The sequence below is a fragment of the Phragmites australis genome, chromosome 6, assembly GCF_958298935.1.
Source record: "Phragmites australis chromosome 6, lpPhrAust1.1, whole genome shotgun sequence".
In the NCBI taxonomy this organism is placed as follows: Eukaryota; Viridiplantae; Streptophyta; class Magnoliopsida; order Poales; family Poaceae; genus Phragmites; species Phragmites australis.
In genome coordinates this window covers 11,846,221-11,861,421 of record NC_084926.1, presented here as the reverse complement: position 1 = coordinate 11,861,421, position 15,201 = coordinate 11,846,221, and the positions used below count along the sequence as shown (strand labels likewise).

The following is a 15,201-nucleotide window of genomic DNA, read 5'->3' as shown; positions in this document are numbered from 1 at the left end:
CGAAACCCTAACAGAGTGCTACAAATACAAATTAATTGAAACAGTGAACACTGCAACAAATTAGTGGTACCAACAACCGAATCACAAGATTCATTACATTATACACCAAGCATCCCAGATTCATGTTTTCTCCCTTTTACCGCAGAATACACACGTATACGTGGTAAAGAAACAAGCACCACAAGTTCATAAACAGACGACACAAGGTACATAACAACTTGTAGTCATGCATGAAACGCCCCCACTGGTACATGTTTCCTTTCACCCCTCTTCAGCTAACCTTTCTTTGGCATGGCAGCCAGCCTTGTATACATGCGGGCCATTGACTGAAAGCCTCTAATATCACCTGATCGCAGGAGATTGCCTATGGTTGAAGAAAAAGATAGCCAGAAAGCAAAGATAGATTTAGAGTACCATTGTAGGTCTCTTCAGATAAATTAAGCCCAAGGGTTTTGATATTATAAGTTTCTCTAGGCAGTACATGACTAATCAGAAATAGATCTTGCAAAATGTAAATGCTACATGTTTTGTTCATCAGGTGTTCGAATAGCAGATTTGTCAGTTATTACGTCCATTCTTTCATTTGGTTTATGTTCCGATTCACAATGAAGAACCAAATCATATCATCGACAACAAACTACACATTCAGAGGATCCTAATTGCTAGTGGAGACTCCAATGACGAGATCATATTAAGGGGGGCTACATACCTACATAAATATAAAAAACTAGTGAAATCAAAGGCGGCATCTTCGCTTTCAGGGCTAGAAACCCCCCAATAGCCCATAAGTAGAAAAGATAAAGAACATAAACTATTGGTAGAGAAAAAGAGAAGGATCAACACCGCTTACTTTGGTAGGACCATGATGCAATGGTGTAGATTAATTAGATATAGAAATTACAACAGTTACAGTTGTATAATAAAGTTGTAAAGTAGGAGTAACTATTTTTTCAAATGTACCTGTGCCATTGGATTAGCGATTCGGCTAGTTCAGTTGATAAGTCGGAATGCCAAGAATTATGATTTTGTTACCACCTTAGATTTAAGAACGGTTCATTTACTGTGATGTCATGCCTGAGACTTGATATATATTGTCATCTAGAGGTCCAGGCCTCTTAGAGCAATAGCCTAATATTTCTTGTTAATCTGGCTAACGTAGTACAGCATTTTCAATCAACACCGTATCACCTTGGTCTAATCCAGAAATATTGTATCATACAGTAGTAGAATGTGGTGGCTTTTCATGTAGCATAGTTCGATGAAAAGTGCGAACACGAACAAGGTACCTACAAAGTCATAAGTAGGAAGAAAGAGCTACCTGAATCACAGTTAAGTGGGCTGTCTGGTTCAGGATGGGCCATCAGCGCAATTATTGCTCTACAAACAGACTGAAGGGTCCATGCAGGGCTCCATGCATTCTTCAAGATATCCAGGCAAATTTCACCTGTCTAGAAACAGAAACGAGGGAAAACAAATGAAACTAAAGAGAAATTGCCCCTGCATTTTGTTGATTCATTTTTAAAGGATAAAAATAGGCGTGCGTTTATGTCTGAAGCCTAATAGTTTTATATTTGCACAATATGCCACACACAACAAAGATGCTAAGAAACACATTTATAATCAGGAGACCACATTCTTAGCTAACCTTGAAATGCACATTTGGGTGGAAAATTTTGGTCAGAAATCTAACTTGTGGAGGCAGCAGAGGATACTGCTCTGGAATTGCAAACGCAAGTTGAAATACACCAGCTTCATAAGGTGTCTCTGAAGGGCCCTAACCACATAAAGATAGACAGTCAGAAGAGGCAATAGTAAAAGGTTGATCTTTCCTGTTGCTGCAATTAAGAAAATACCTTGATAAGAGCAGTCCACTTGAATATGTTTGAATCGTCACATATTAATTGGATATCTGGGTCAGCTGACTTCTCTCGCTGTACCTCCTTATACTCCTTGAAAAGCCTTGCTCTAGATGCCTAGAGATAGAACATATTGTCAATAAAGGTTTTATTTTTATGCTAAGAACCCTGATAGCTCAATTGTGAAACATAAAATATCCTATGGGTGTGGTGGAGTATTTGACGTAGCATTTCATACTGTCCCTGTTGACTATAATACTATATTGCAAGTAATTAGCAGTTACATTTTATTCAAGAGAATTTTATAGTTGTGACAAACTAGAACCAACAGACAATAGACTAGAAGTAATGGGAAAAAGGAGAGGAAATTGCTCCCTATGAAATGCAATTGCTAGTTATAAAATCTTGCATAGGGATATAAGTGATGCACCAAATAAACATAAGAAAATAGCATCATTCAATCTTTATGAGATGACTGACATTTCATGGCTATGAAATTAATGTGCTAATGAATCAATTGTGAACTCACCTGCATCTTCTCTCTTCTTTACTGATGACCACAGAGCTAATACGATGAAAGTGTTACTGAATGCAAGCAAAATAGAAAACAAGAGAAGTTAGAAAGGTCCTATTAACCTTTATAGTGAAAATGAACAATATTGAGCTTGACATGGACAAAAATGGTAGCAAACTCAGATTACACTTCCTGTGACTAGATTCAGGAAGCTAGCAGAGATCCACACAAATCATAAACTGAGGAAATCAGCCACAAATGTTCATCAGTAGTAAAGACTAGTATAACAAAAACCGGACCTCTGACTCCACGGACAAACACATAAAAGCCTTTGGACCATAATATAATCTTCTGTTCTTTTTTCTTCTGACCTTATATACTTGTTAAGACGAAATCAAATGTGACCCTCTAACTGCAATAGGGACTGCGCATATCTTACAAAATAATCCACTGGACTACATTAATCCCAAATTAAGTTTATTACCAACATGTAGGGCACTGTAAAGCATCGGCCAAGGCGTAAATCAATAAAAAAAACCTGAGTCCATCGCCTCCAACTTCTCTTCAACAGCAAGCACTGCTGCCACCGATCTGGACATTTGCCTACCGCGCTCATAGGACCTTCCATCGCCCGCCGAGCAGCGCTTGAGTCAGGATACCAGGCCGCGCGCGACCAATCGCGCTCCCGAAATCGGTCAGGAACGTCCACTAGTAAAAATCCCCTAACCTCCCTCGACGTCCCTGAATCCTCCCTCAACCTCAACCGTGTACATACATCGAAGAAAAGCACGGTGTGGATCGAGCGTACCAATTTGAAGCGACTTCGATTCCGGCGTGGGGAAAGCCGACTCCACGCCTCCCCGGAGGTTGCTATGGCGAATCGGGAGGAGCTCGTGCTGCCGCGACGGTGCTTGGTCGGGAGCGCTGGGGTCAGGAGATGTGAAGAGCAGGTGGGTGCGCGCGCGGCGGGCCCGGACCAACCCAGTCCATCCCAAAAGCCCACTTGGACTCCAGCCCAAAAGCCTTCTTCTTGCGAAACACTCCACTCGTCTCCCACCCCGTCTCGTCGTCCGATCCCCTCCTATTAGCCAGCCGCCCCGCCCCGCCCGCGAGCAGCAAAACCTTGCCGCGAATCGCACACGCGAAACCCCAAACCCGGAGAAGCCGACGAGGTGACCGCGCGCACCGGCCATGGGCGACAGCCAGTACTCCTTCTCCCTCACCACCTTCAGGTCTGTGCCCCCCCCCCCCTCTGCGTCTCTCCCTTGCTGTTCCCCTCGGTCGAGATCGGGGGAGATTTGATGTAGTTTTGGTGGTTTGACGCGAGCTTTTTTGGTTTGTTTTGCTGCAGCCCGTCGGGGAAGCTGGTGCAGATCGAGCACGCGCTCACGGCGGTCGGATCCGGCCAGACCTCGCTCGGGATCAAAGGTGCGATCCGTTCAGTAGTGGCCTTCACTGTACTTTATCTGCGGTTAATGGTTTCGCGTTACGAGAATTCAAGTACGGGGGACAAGGTCGAGATCAATTTAGCCAGTTTGAGACGGCTTGTAGGTTTTATGATGTGTTCAACTCGATAAGGAGTGGTGCACAAAAGGAATATCACTGACTGATTGTTTCCACTAGTGTCAATTATGTTTTTCTGCCAATTTAAGACACGAATATTATTTTCTGATCTAGGGTGCATTATCGAGTTGCATACATGGTTGAGTTTTATGAGCTCCTTAATACATTCGATAAACTTGGCGTTATTTCTTGCTGTCAATGGGATTGTCAGAGCATGTGCATGTTTAAAGTTCTATCCTTCTATGTTCTGAAGGCTTATCAGAGCTGTAAAAGTTGGTGCTCTTTGTGATGTCGATTTTATAGTTGTTTGGATAATTTGCAAACTAATTAATTGTATCCCAAGGAGCGTGCCCTAATCTTAGCTGGAGTTCACCTTCTGGCTCCTGGATGTTCAATGGGGACTGTTGGAGCTTTTTCATTGGAAATTGCAAATTTGCTTCTCTACTTCATATACAGCATAGGATTAGTTTAGTTGCACTTAAATGAGCTAATTGTGCCACGCAGCAGAAGTTGGGCTATGCAAGTTGAAAGCAATATGTCGATTTTAGCTCACAAACTTTGGTGTGTTGTTTGTACTTCCGAATGAGACTAATATCTGACATGCATTCCTCACATAGTTTCTACCAATACATTTAGTTTTATTTAAATGAACTGTGGCATAGTAGGCACTATGTATATTTTTACCAGGTAGTTCTATTCTATGTATTCTATGTGTCACTGGTCAGACAGTACAACATTTTTTACTTCCCTTTTACTTGCTTTGTTGATTCTGAAATACATCTGCCATGTTCGCAGCTGCTAATGGTGTAGTTATCGCTACCGAGAAGAAGTTGCCTTCTATTTTAGTGGATGAAACATCTGTAAGTTTAAATCATCCTCAATGTTGAATGTCCTCTTTCAGCAACATTCTATCCTTCTTTTGCACAAAAGTGTTAAATCAGTACTTACTTGCAAATTATAGGTGCAAAAGATTCAGGCACTGACTCCAAATATTGGAGTTGTCTACAGGTAATTCATTTTTTTCCCTATTTTGGAATTTGCATACATTACGGTCATGCACTGTTTGTTAATTTGAATTACCCCAACTTAGTATTTTATTGGTTATGTTCTTAGTTTTTCATGATGGCATAGCTAATGTGTTAGTATTAGCTTCGACATTTTAGTTTTGTGCTCTGCTCACTGATGAACTGTTATACACAGTAGTACTAGAATGGAAAAAATGAACATTTAGTTCGAAGGACTATCTTTAGGTGTACAAGGGACGTTCTTAACCTTGGAAGCTGCTTTTCTTTGTTGACAAAGACTCTCCTGAAAAGGGCAAAATATGAAAATCAATCTATGGTATCTACTCCTATGCACACATAATTTTAGTAACTTCAGGTATCTATAGTGACACCTTGTTTGTAGCAAATATAGGGCATCAACTATTTTTTAGGCAACTTGAGGAATGGGCAAGCAGAGATTAAACTTACGTTTGTTATTAACAAGTAAATTGTGTATTGGATCAAGTCTTTAGCAAAAAGTCATAGCCTAGAATGTGCAAAGACTTCACTACTATTTGATGAAGTTTCTTGACCACAGAAACAGAAGCACACATTGGAGATGAAAAAAAAAGTTTTTTAGTGCTAAGCAACCAGGACCTCTGTTTTCTCTTCAATTATTTTGTTTCTTCTCTCAACTTCCTTCCTTAACATGAGTTCTAGTTTAATGATATTATTGGGGAAGTTATGGACGTTTGATGTATCTTTTGAATTGCCAAGTCTTTCTCTCTTATGTTGCATACATGTACTTACCTCGCATCGTTTTCAGTGGGATGGGTCCAGATTTCCGTGTTCTAGTGAGAAAAAGTCGAAAGCAGGCACAACAATATTATCGATTGTACAAGGTATATTTATTGGCAATTTAAATTTGGTTTAGACCTCCGAATATTATTCCTATATTTGGTGAAGACACCATTTTAAATATATTGCTAATTTGTACAATGTGTACTCTTGTGCTCACTTTCAGCCAAGTAAATATGTTTTTCATGATTATTGTTTCTCATTGTCAAATGCAGGAACATATACCTGTTACACAGCTTGTTCGAGAGACTGCTGCTGTTATGCAGGAGTTCACACAATCAGGGTATGTTACTAGACTTGGTAACTTCCATTGGTGCATATGAGATTTTTAGATCATGACTTGCCCTACCTAATTTAGTCATGAAAATTTAAGTTGCTGATTATATTGGCAGAGCCTCTGCATGGTCCCTTAATATAAGCTGCATTTAATTTTTTAAATATCCAAACTACCAACACATATTATAACAATGTAGCATGGATTGTGTTAATTTAATTGCTTATCAATGCTTTAATTGTATGTTACCACAATGTATTGCAATCTCTTCATAACATTATATGGGACCTGAATGATCTGTGTGTGATCCAATTATTGGATTTTCAAAATGGGTTAGATTGAGCGGTTGATGATTGGATGTTCTTAAAGTAACCAAGCAAGTCAGCCAGTGTCATACATCAAATATGGGATAATAAGATTTAGTTTCCATTTGTATTTATTGATTCACTTTAACGTCATCTCGACGGCTTGACCTGAAGTGAAGTTAAAAGAGATTACTGAGATCTACATCATGTTAAAAACCACATACTAGCCTCTATGGTTTGGTGCTAATGGTGATTTGTGAAGCCTAAAGAACTGTCTTACTCCTTATAGATAGGCTATACCAATGTATTTACTAGTGACCTCGTTTGTTTCAGTGGTGTAAGACCATTTGGAGTATCGTTGTTGATTGCTGGGTATGATGACAATGGCCCACAGTTGTATCAGGTATGTTTAAGGAGCTACAAGATAGAAACTTCGCTATTTTTGTTCTCATCATTCTAGCCTCATTTAACATGATCATCCATATCTCATTGACAAGCTGACAACTTGTTCTCACCTATTATCTAGCTGTAACTTATAAGTGATAACCAGAATCACTTATAAAGTGAAAATTTCAACTGTTGGACTAATATTTCACCATCATACTGTATTTGGCCGTACTTGATAAAATGCAGGATGGCTGACATTGTTGGCTATTTCTTCAGGTTGACCCCTCAGGATCATACTTCTCCTGGAAAGCGTCAGCTATGGGGAAAAATGTGTCCAATGCAAAAACTTTTCTTGAGAAGAGGTACGCAGAGGCTCAATGCAGCATACACTAATGTTGTCTAGACGCTGTTATGACTCAGTACTGCTAATATATTTCTTCCAAGCAGCACATACGCTCGTAAAGCTTCTTCTATTTTCCCCAAAGATGTATGATTTCACTTGTGTAAATGTATAACCTTTATTTATGGTTTTGTTGCAGATACACAGAAGATATGGAGCTTGATGATGCCATCCACACTGCAATTTTGACGCTGAAAGAAGGGTATCACATCCCTCTTGTAGTTGCTTACTTTTGAAACATTATTTGTTTACTAACTGGTTCTGGATCTGGACTTGCAGATACGAGGGGCAAATTTCTTCCAACAATATTGAAATTGGAATTATTCGATCTGACCGTGAATTCAAGTACGCTATTCAAACTCAATTTTACTGCCACATTTATCTGATGCATTGCTCCTCTGCCTCATCCAATGATTAAAACTGGCATCCATCCCTTACTTGTCAAGATATAATCTTGATTGGTTCGCTGACAACTGGTGCTCCTCTTAAGTCCTTACTACAGAGCACCTTCTAGCCGTTGATACATAGTCAAATTTCCTATTCTCATGGTTTTGTAGTTAGTCATAGATCTTTGCGACCTGTTCTGTAATTTAGGTCCAATATGTTTGTGTTTACTCTGCCTTACTGTTGCAACTTTAACACTAAAGCTATTTCATGATAGTACAAATTCCTTGCTACGATCAAATGGTTTACTTACAAGTAATACTTCTCCATATAAAATGCAGAGTTCTAAGCCCAGCAGAGATCAAAGATTTCTTGGAAGAGGTGGAGTAAGTTGTCTATTGATGATTCACTGTTTCGAACAAGGAAAGTGTCGCCAAGGAGCCGCCCTGAAGCTTATCTTTCAGTTTTTTTATTTTGTCACTCACTTTAAACTGATTTGCTCCAGTGACATGTGATGCTTGCACTTGGATCCTCATGAATGCATGTTGTAGACAAGGAAGACGGCGTTAGGTGGATGTTGTATTTGGCTTACTCCCTGGGGCTCATTTATGTGATGCACATTCTTGCGTATCCTGTCGAGATGGGGAAGTCTTGTTTATTTTGTGGTTTTTTCTATTTGCGAATTGGAGCCGGAAGTAACACACGCATTGCAGTAATGCAAATTTTCTGGGTTTCGTGGTTGCAAAAATTAAATTTGCTAGCAGGTGGTCCTTCACAGGCTACAGCTGCACAGGGTGTGCACCCGATGCGTGTGCCCAAATCAATTATAGAACTTCCTCATCACAGCCTAGTATTCAGAGTATGTGAATTTGGGTAGGCAAATTGGCACCACATGCTGTTTATTACCCATTGATCGTCTTGGCCTTCCATTCCTCATTATCCTCTTGGTTGCCGCCTTCTGGTGTTCTATAAGGTGCGCGGATGATAAACCTTTTTAGGCTTCACGGCAGTTCATGCACCCTTTTGGATTGGAGGACTCTTCAGAAGAATTTTAGATGTGAATTCCCATTGAATTCATTATTTCAAAGAAGTACCCCCCCCCCCCCCCTCGAGTCATTTTTATTCGAAGTAACTTTTTTTTGCTTATATTGTATGCATTGATACACTTTCTTCCGAATAATAGATACACTTTTTATCTGTTAATTTTTATCTTGATAGTGACACTCCTTTTGGATGGGAGGATTACTTTTTTTTTTTTTCTTTTTGAGTCTTCATTTTTATTCAAAGTAACTATTTTTGTGTTTATACACTTTCTTCCAAACAATAGATACACTTCTTTATCTTGTGGTCCTTAATTATCATGCATCTGCATCACATACAAGTTACATCACCTTAAATCAAATTATTTATCAACCACCCTAGCCGCCATCCTTCAACCCTTGGCAAACCACCATCTCTTGCCACTACCACTTCCTAATGTTTTGCCGTCATTGTTGTTGGCACCACCACTATCCTCCTCCTTTGTCAATTCAACACTACCTCTAATATACTGAATCGTCCTCTTCGTCAAATCCAATGGCTTGGTGCTATCATCTATCACCACCCTTTTCTTCCATGTATTGGCGGCAATGACGGACGTAGCAAAATCATGGAGGAGGAACTAATCTTCTTCCTCCTCCTCCACCACCACCTCATCTCCCTTTTCTTCTTCTTCTCTTGTAAAAAATGAAGGTGAGGCTTGAGGGGGCTAAGGGGAGTGATAGCCGGTAGGAGGAGGCTTGAAGATCCGTCGCTATTTGACAGGATAGTTGATATTATGCCCACTGCCTTCTTGCACTCTTGCAACCAATAGTGACACCGTCGCTGCCCCACTTGCCATCTTGTTTTCACCTCCCCTCCTTCCTGTTGGACTGCACCTCTAACCCTAATATGAATACGGTGAATATAAGATGAGGAAAATTTAGATAAAAGTTTCGTAATTCTTGCATTTGTTTGTTAACAAAACAATAAAATGACAAGTAAAATGCAAAAGTTACACTGACCTGCACATAATTTGCCAAAACGGTAAACTGGAAGTGGAAGAACTTGATCTCTGCAGCAATGCAGAGAGGCTACTATAGCTACAGAGATCTGAGCCTGGCACAATGGATCCACGTAGGCTACAGTGCTTGATTCACTGTGGCGACAGCTACTGATTTTACTCCTGAGACGATTTTGTCGCTGTAGCACCGCTCCTGTGGTGGTTGGCCTTGAACGTTCATCACGAAACGGACGGTGCAGATCATGCCTAATGCACCCTACTGTAGCCCTCTGCTGTAGCTAGTTGCTATAGCAGAGGATCCCGATTCCGAATCCGGTTCCTCTGACTTTAGAGGTAAAGGCAGAGAAGCACAATATTTTGTGAGTTAGACTACAGCACCGTAATTGTACTATAGCTGATTTACTGTAGTCGACCACCTAACCTAAAAATAGTAGGCTAAATTTACTGTAGCATATGCACTGTAGTATTACTATATTACTGGATCTTATCCTCTTGTTTTCGATCCAAACAACTCAGAGCTATCTACAGTCGCAAGTACTGTTAAAGTCAGAGCATCCTCTTCCCCTGATCCCCGTCATCGTCCTCCAGCTGCAGTCCAAAGTTCCACACTCCTTCCCCTTTTTCCTTATAAGGCCATCTCCAACAGCTACCTTAAAATTTCATTCTCTAAAACACTATTACAGCATCCCTCATTCCATCCATCTCCAACAGCTACTCTATATCTTATCCACTATTTTCTCTTCCCTATATTAAAATATTTTTTCCCCAACCGCCATAACCGTCATAACAGCATAATTTTTTCACAATAAATCCAATAATATCAATCTTATGTTGTCAATTTGCCCATCAATATTGCATTTGCCCATTGCCAAGACTAAAAATGCTAGCTATTAGACCATCTCTAATCATATTCTTTTCATTTCGTTTCCTTCCCGATTCCCTTATCCGTTCTCATTCCCTTTATTTCCTCTCATCTTCAACAGCTTTCTTTCGAGGGAAATCGCGAAGGGAAAGGAGAGAGAATCCCGTCCTAGAGGGAATGACTCTGAGAATCCCGTCGTGACGGGAACCGTGAAGGAAAATTGTTGGAGCGCTGAAGGGAACGAAATTCCTATCGTGAAGGGATTCTAATCCCTGAAGGAAAACCGTTGGAGATAGTCTTACTGGAGTTGAAGAGCTTCTGTAAAATATAGTGATATTGCTGCCAAAGAGAGGTTTATTCTTTAATAGAAAATTTTGCTACCTTTGTTCCAAGAATAAGGATTCAGATGTACACCATTTTCATCTGCATTGAGCCAGAGCAGGAGGGGCTTGGACCTCGAAGAACCAGTAGAACCAGTAGAAGAGTGCGGCGCCGTGCTTCTCGCTGATGGTGACGTACCCGGTGTAGTACGCGAAGCTCGCGTTGAAGGCTTGCCCCGGCACCCGCGGCACTCGGTCCCGCTCCTGCTTCCCCCGCTGCGGCGGAGACAGCGACCACGAGGAGGAGGAGGAGCTAGGGGCTCCCGAGCTCGGCGGCGGCAGCTCCCCCAGCGGACAGGGTGGGGAACGCGGAGGCGGCGTCCCCGTCGACGGCGAGCGCTGCGTCTACGTCCAGAGCAGCGGCGAGCGGCGAGCGGCGCTGGAGGAGCCCGGACGCGGAGGCGAGGAGGCCGAGCCCGCGCCGGAGCACGTGTTTCTGCGACGGGACCACCCCCAGACCGTGTAGGCGCCCACGAGGACCTGCGGCAGCGCTGATGGGAGCGGGCAGAGCAGGAGAAGCGCGCCAACAGTGAAGCAGACACCGTATCGCACCGCAATTTTGCCGCCGCCAGCCCCCTCCCCGCAACCCTGTTCACCTAGATACGGAGTCCGCTGGAGAAGCGTTGTGGGCGCACGCGAAGCCGTATCCGACGTGGATACGGGATGATGGGCGGATACGGCATCACCTGGAGATGGCCTAAACCACCCACCAAAGCCGACGGATGGGGTGGTGCTCCCCGTCCGCTCCCCGGCAGCTCCTCTCCACGGCCTCCTTGTTCGCCCTCGGCGCGGGCCTCCTCGCCACCGGCATCCACCTCTCCTACGCCCACATCGAGCCCCAACGCGCCCGCACGCTCGCCCGCGACCAGTGCGTCCGCGACTACCTCCGCAAGAAGTACGACAAGTAGCTCGTACCCCCTCCCCCGCTGCCCCGCCCCGATCAATCAATAACTCTCTTGGCGATGGCTTTGGCGCCCGCGAGCTCAGGAGGCGGATCGGTGATCGCGGAGGTGGAAATGAACGCCGCCGCCGCCGCCACCGTGCGGGCCACCGTCGTGCAGGCGTCGACCGTGTTCTACGACACCCCCGCCACCCTCGGTGCGTGCTGTTATTTTGCTCTCTCCCCGTTGTTGGTGTTGCTGTTGGAGACTTGGAGTAGCTCGCGTGGTGTTCGATTCATTGTCTAACTCGTATGGTCGCGTGGTGTTCGATTCATTGTCTAACTCGTATGGTTGTTTGGATTGGTGCTGCGCGCTAGGTGCTTGCTTGTTTGTCTCTCCGACACTAACTCACCGAATTTTGTTCGATTAGACTGATGGCTTGTATAAAAAACGGCCCGTGAACTGAAATTTGTTCAATTAAACTGTGATCGTGTCAGTATATGCTCGCCTCACTGCTTCAATACACTATAAGCTGATTGGCATCTACTTCAAGGAGACATCATTCTCCAGTTTTGGTCATGATCTTAGATATATGATGAAGGGAGTGCTGGGTTTGGTCAGAATGAATGAGCTAGATGGAGAAGGAATGGACACAACTTTTCTTAGATAGTGGTTGGTGAGTTGCGTGAACAGTTTCTCTTTCTGGGAGGATAGGGTGTTTGATGTGAGTGTGACACACATGTATGGATTTGATGATGGAATAATTGCTTTGGACTTATTTCTGTGGCCATTTCCTTAAATCCTTAACATCATGGATGCATGGTATAGGAGTATGTGATCCAGTTTTCTTGATGTTTTGTCGTATACCTGTGAAAGTGAGCTGAAAAGTAGTGAAGGCTTGTCTAACTGAGATATTTATTTTTTCATGCATGTGCATAAATTTGGTTACTATTTGTTTTGTGGTATCTTTCTCATAGTTTTGTATTATAATTTCTGGTAAAGAAGGAGATGTTTGGAGAGTTGCCGGAGGCATGTACACTATCATTGAGAAATTGTCTATTTTGGTCTTTTTTCCGTAAGATAAATCAGTAATGACTCGACTGCAATTAATATTTGTTCTAGCAAACCTAGTGAAGAATAAAATATTCTTACTCCTAAAGAGCGCTAGGAACCGCAACTGGAAGTACATGCTGCTAGGAGTAAGATCATTTTTATACATATAATCCTTTTATCAACATGAAGTCCTATAGGATTGGAGATGCGAAATTTTGTAAATTTCTTCACTAAATTGTGTTACAGATAAAGCGGAGAAATTGATAGCAAAGGCAGCTGGATATGGTTCACAGTTTGTTCTGTTTCCGGAAGTTTTCATTGGTGGGTACCCTCTTGGATCTACCTTTGGACTGACTATCGGCAATCGCTCTGCCAAGGGAAAGGAAGACTTTCGGAAGTATCATGCAGCTGCCATAGATGTGCCTGGTATTCCAAAATAATGTTAATATATCCACGTTATATGTTATTTTTCGGAAGTATCATGCAGCTGCCATGCTTTGTCTTTTGGCTTTACTTTGTACTTCAGACAAGTAAACTTTATGCTCTGAATTGGGGAGAATCTATAACTTGTGCTGCAGATGGCAAGCTGACAAATTGCAGCTTATGTTGGTTATATTTTACTGAACAAATGCACTTACAGCATGACATTTACTTTCTGTTTCAAGCCTTAGCATACTACTATGGAGCTCACTATAGGACTCTCGAACCTTTTCTTGTGTTTTAGGAAATGCACCCATTGTCTTATCTCTTGGCAATTTTTTATGATAAATTGAATAAACAACAATGCTTTACTGATTTGGCTAGCATCAGCATCAAATAACCACCCATGTATTGGTAGGGCAGAGTGTTATTTCTATAAGTTGCATTGACTTATTCCACCTTTATATTCATCAGTCTCATTTTAATGTAGTTCTTGCACCATTTTAGCTACTGCAATCCACTTCCTACTCGATATCTTTTGCCTGTTGTAAAGGACGTGTAGTATTCATCTGCTATTCCACAGTTTACGGACATTTGACGTATGCAGGCTCAGAGGTGTCCCGCTTAGCTGCGTTAGCCGGAAAATACAAAGTCTTTTTGGTGATGGGGGTGGTTGAAAGGGCAGGCTATACACTTTACAACACTGTGCTCTTCTTTGATCCTCTGGGCAAATACCTAGGAAAGCACCGCAAGCTCATGCCTACTGCACTGGAACGAGTATTCTGGGGATTTGGAGATGGATCTACAATACCTGTCTATGATACTCCGCTTGGAAAAATTGGTGCTCTCATCTGCTGGGAAAACAGAATGCCACTTCTCAGGACAGCCATGTATGCCAAAGGTATTCCTATTTCTTGGAACATGAGAGTTGCTCAATACTTTACCCAGAAAAAAATATTAAGTTTTTGCAGTCCATTTAACAGACGTCACAACCTTGAAACAAAGAATAAAAAGAAAAGGCAGAAATGCACCTTAAAACATAAGGGTTTAATGCTGAAAATGCACAATGTCACGTGTACTTGAGTTCATATTTTCTATTAAGTCCTTTCTCCTATGTTTGTGCAAATGTGCAGGTGTTGAGATATATTGTGCTCCCACTGCTGATTTCATGCCAAGTTGGCAGGCTTCTATGACACACATTGCCCTTGAAGGAGGATGCTTTGTCCTGTCAGCAAACCGGTTCTGTCGTAGAAAAGACTATCCTCCCCCACCTGAGTATACGTTCGGGGGCCTCGATGAAGAGCCATCCCCAGAATCTATTGTTTGTCCTGGAGGGAGTGTCATCATTTCACCATCTGGAAGAGTATTGGCAGGTCCCAACTACGAAGGCGAGGCCCTTCTTACAGCTGACCTGGGTAAGATTCTAAGAAATTCAAATGAAATTATATGCAAAATATATCTCTGTCTGGTGTTCATATGCATTAGGACATGGTACGTCTAGCTATATGTTTGCATTGATTTACTACATATGAGATAACAGTGTTGTGATCGTGAAACATTACAAAAACAATCCATGTTAAAAATTGTCTGATATTTGTTCACAGACCTTGGGGAGATTGTTCGAGCCAAGTTTGATTTCGACGTGGTGGACCACTACTCGCGACCTGAGGTGCTGAGCTTGGTGGTGAAGACCGATCCAAAGCCCGCTGTCTCTTTTACTTCTGCCGCAGAGAAGACTTCAGCTGGAAAGAGCGACGACATTTTGAAGACCTAATGACCATGCTTCTTCAATCGCCGTATATAACAATTGCAGCTGGCCGCTGCATCACAATAATTGTGGCCTTTTGTTTCTTGTAAAGATGGGACGTGCCAGAATAAACTGTTTTGATCAGTGTGATGGATTCTATCCTATAAGTCTGGCAATCGTGTCTGTTTTCTGCTTGTGCTTATCTTGGCGTTGTCACTTCATGATAATCGGGAAGATGTTCCATCTTCCATGCGCCCATTGCGATGAATAATCTCTTTTTAGTTGTCACGTGA

The 15,201-nt window shown here is 42.3% G+C and overlaps 3 protein-coding genes across 5 annotated transcripts; 2 read left to right on the top strand and 1 right to left on the bottom strand.

Moving 5' to 3' along the window:
* Positions 1–16: 16 nt before the first annotated feature.
* On the bottom strand, positions 17–3,331 carry LOC133921699 (protein PEROXIN-4). 2 transcript variants are annotated; one of them, XM_062366681.1, is made up of 6 exons: positions 3,179–3,331; positions 2,386–2,441; positions 1,854–1,973; positions 1,646–1,774; positions 1,319–1,448; positions 17–364 (listed from the first exon to the last, which is right to left on the bottom strand). In XM_062366681.1, exons 2-6 carry the CDS (start codon positions 2,389–2,391, stop codon positions 276–278), a joined length of 474 nt encoding a protein of 157 aa, XP_062222665.1. In that variant the 5' UTR covers positions 2,392–2,441; positions 3,179–3,331; the 3' UTR covers positions 17–275. The 2 variants fall into 2 exon arrangements, with proteins under 2 accessions (XP_062222665.1, XP_062222666.1); XM_062366682.1 differs by having other exon boundaries at positions 1,691–1,774; positions 3,179–3,329.
* Positions 3,332–3,423: 92 nt separating this feature from the next.
* LOC133921698 (proteasome subunit alpha type-2-like) lies at positions 3,424–8,154 on the top strand. The gene is made up of 11 exons (XM_062366680.1): positions 3,424–3,602; positions 3,722–3,798; positions 4,729–4,793; positions 4,895–4,941; positions 5,743–5,818; positions 5,990–6,057; positions 6,687–6,756; positions 7,017–7,102; positions 7,280–7,342; positions 7,420–7,485; positions 7,866–8,154. The coding sequence occupies exons 1-11, from the start codon at positions 3,562–3,564 to the stop codon at positions 7,912–7,914; spliced, it is 708 nt and encodes a 235-aa protein (XP_062222664.1). The 5' UTR covers positions 3,424–3,561; the 3' UTR covers positions 7,915–8,154.
* Positions 8,155–11,621: 3,467 nt separating this feature from the next.
* Positions 11,622–15,102, top strand: LOC133921696 (bifunctional nitrilase/nitrile hydratase NIT4-like). Of its 2 annotated transcripts, none has more exons than XM_062366677.1 (5): positions 11,622–11,905; positions 12,988–13,167; positions 13,769–14,062; positions 14,295–14,576; positions 14,766–15,102. In XM_062366677.1, exons 1-5 carry the CDS (start codon positions 11,770–11,772, stop codon positions 14,933–14,935), a joined length of 1,062 nt encoding a protein of 353 aa, XP_062222661.1. In that variant the 5' UTR covers positions 11,622–11,769; the 3' UTR covers positions 14,936–15,102. The 2 variants fall into 2 exon arrangements, with proteins under 2 accessions (XP_062222661.1, XP_062222659.1); XM_062366675.1 differs by having other exon boundaries at positions 13,745–14,062.
* The last annotated feature ends 99 nt before the right edge of the window (positions 15,103–15,201 follow it).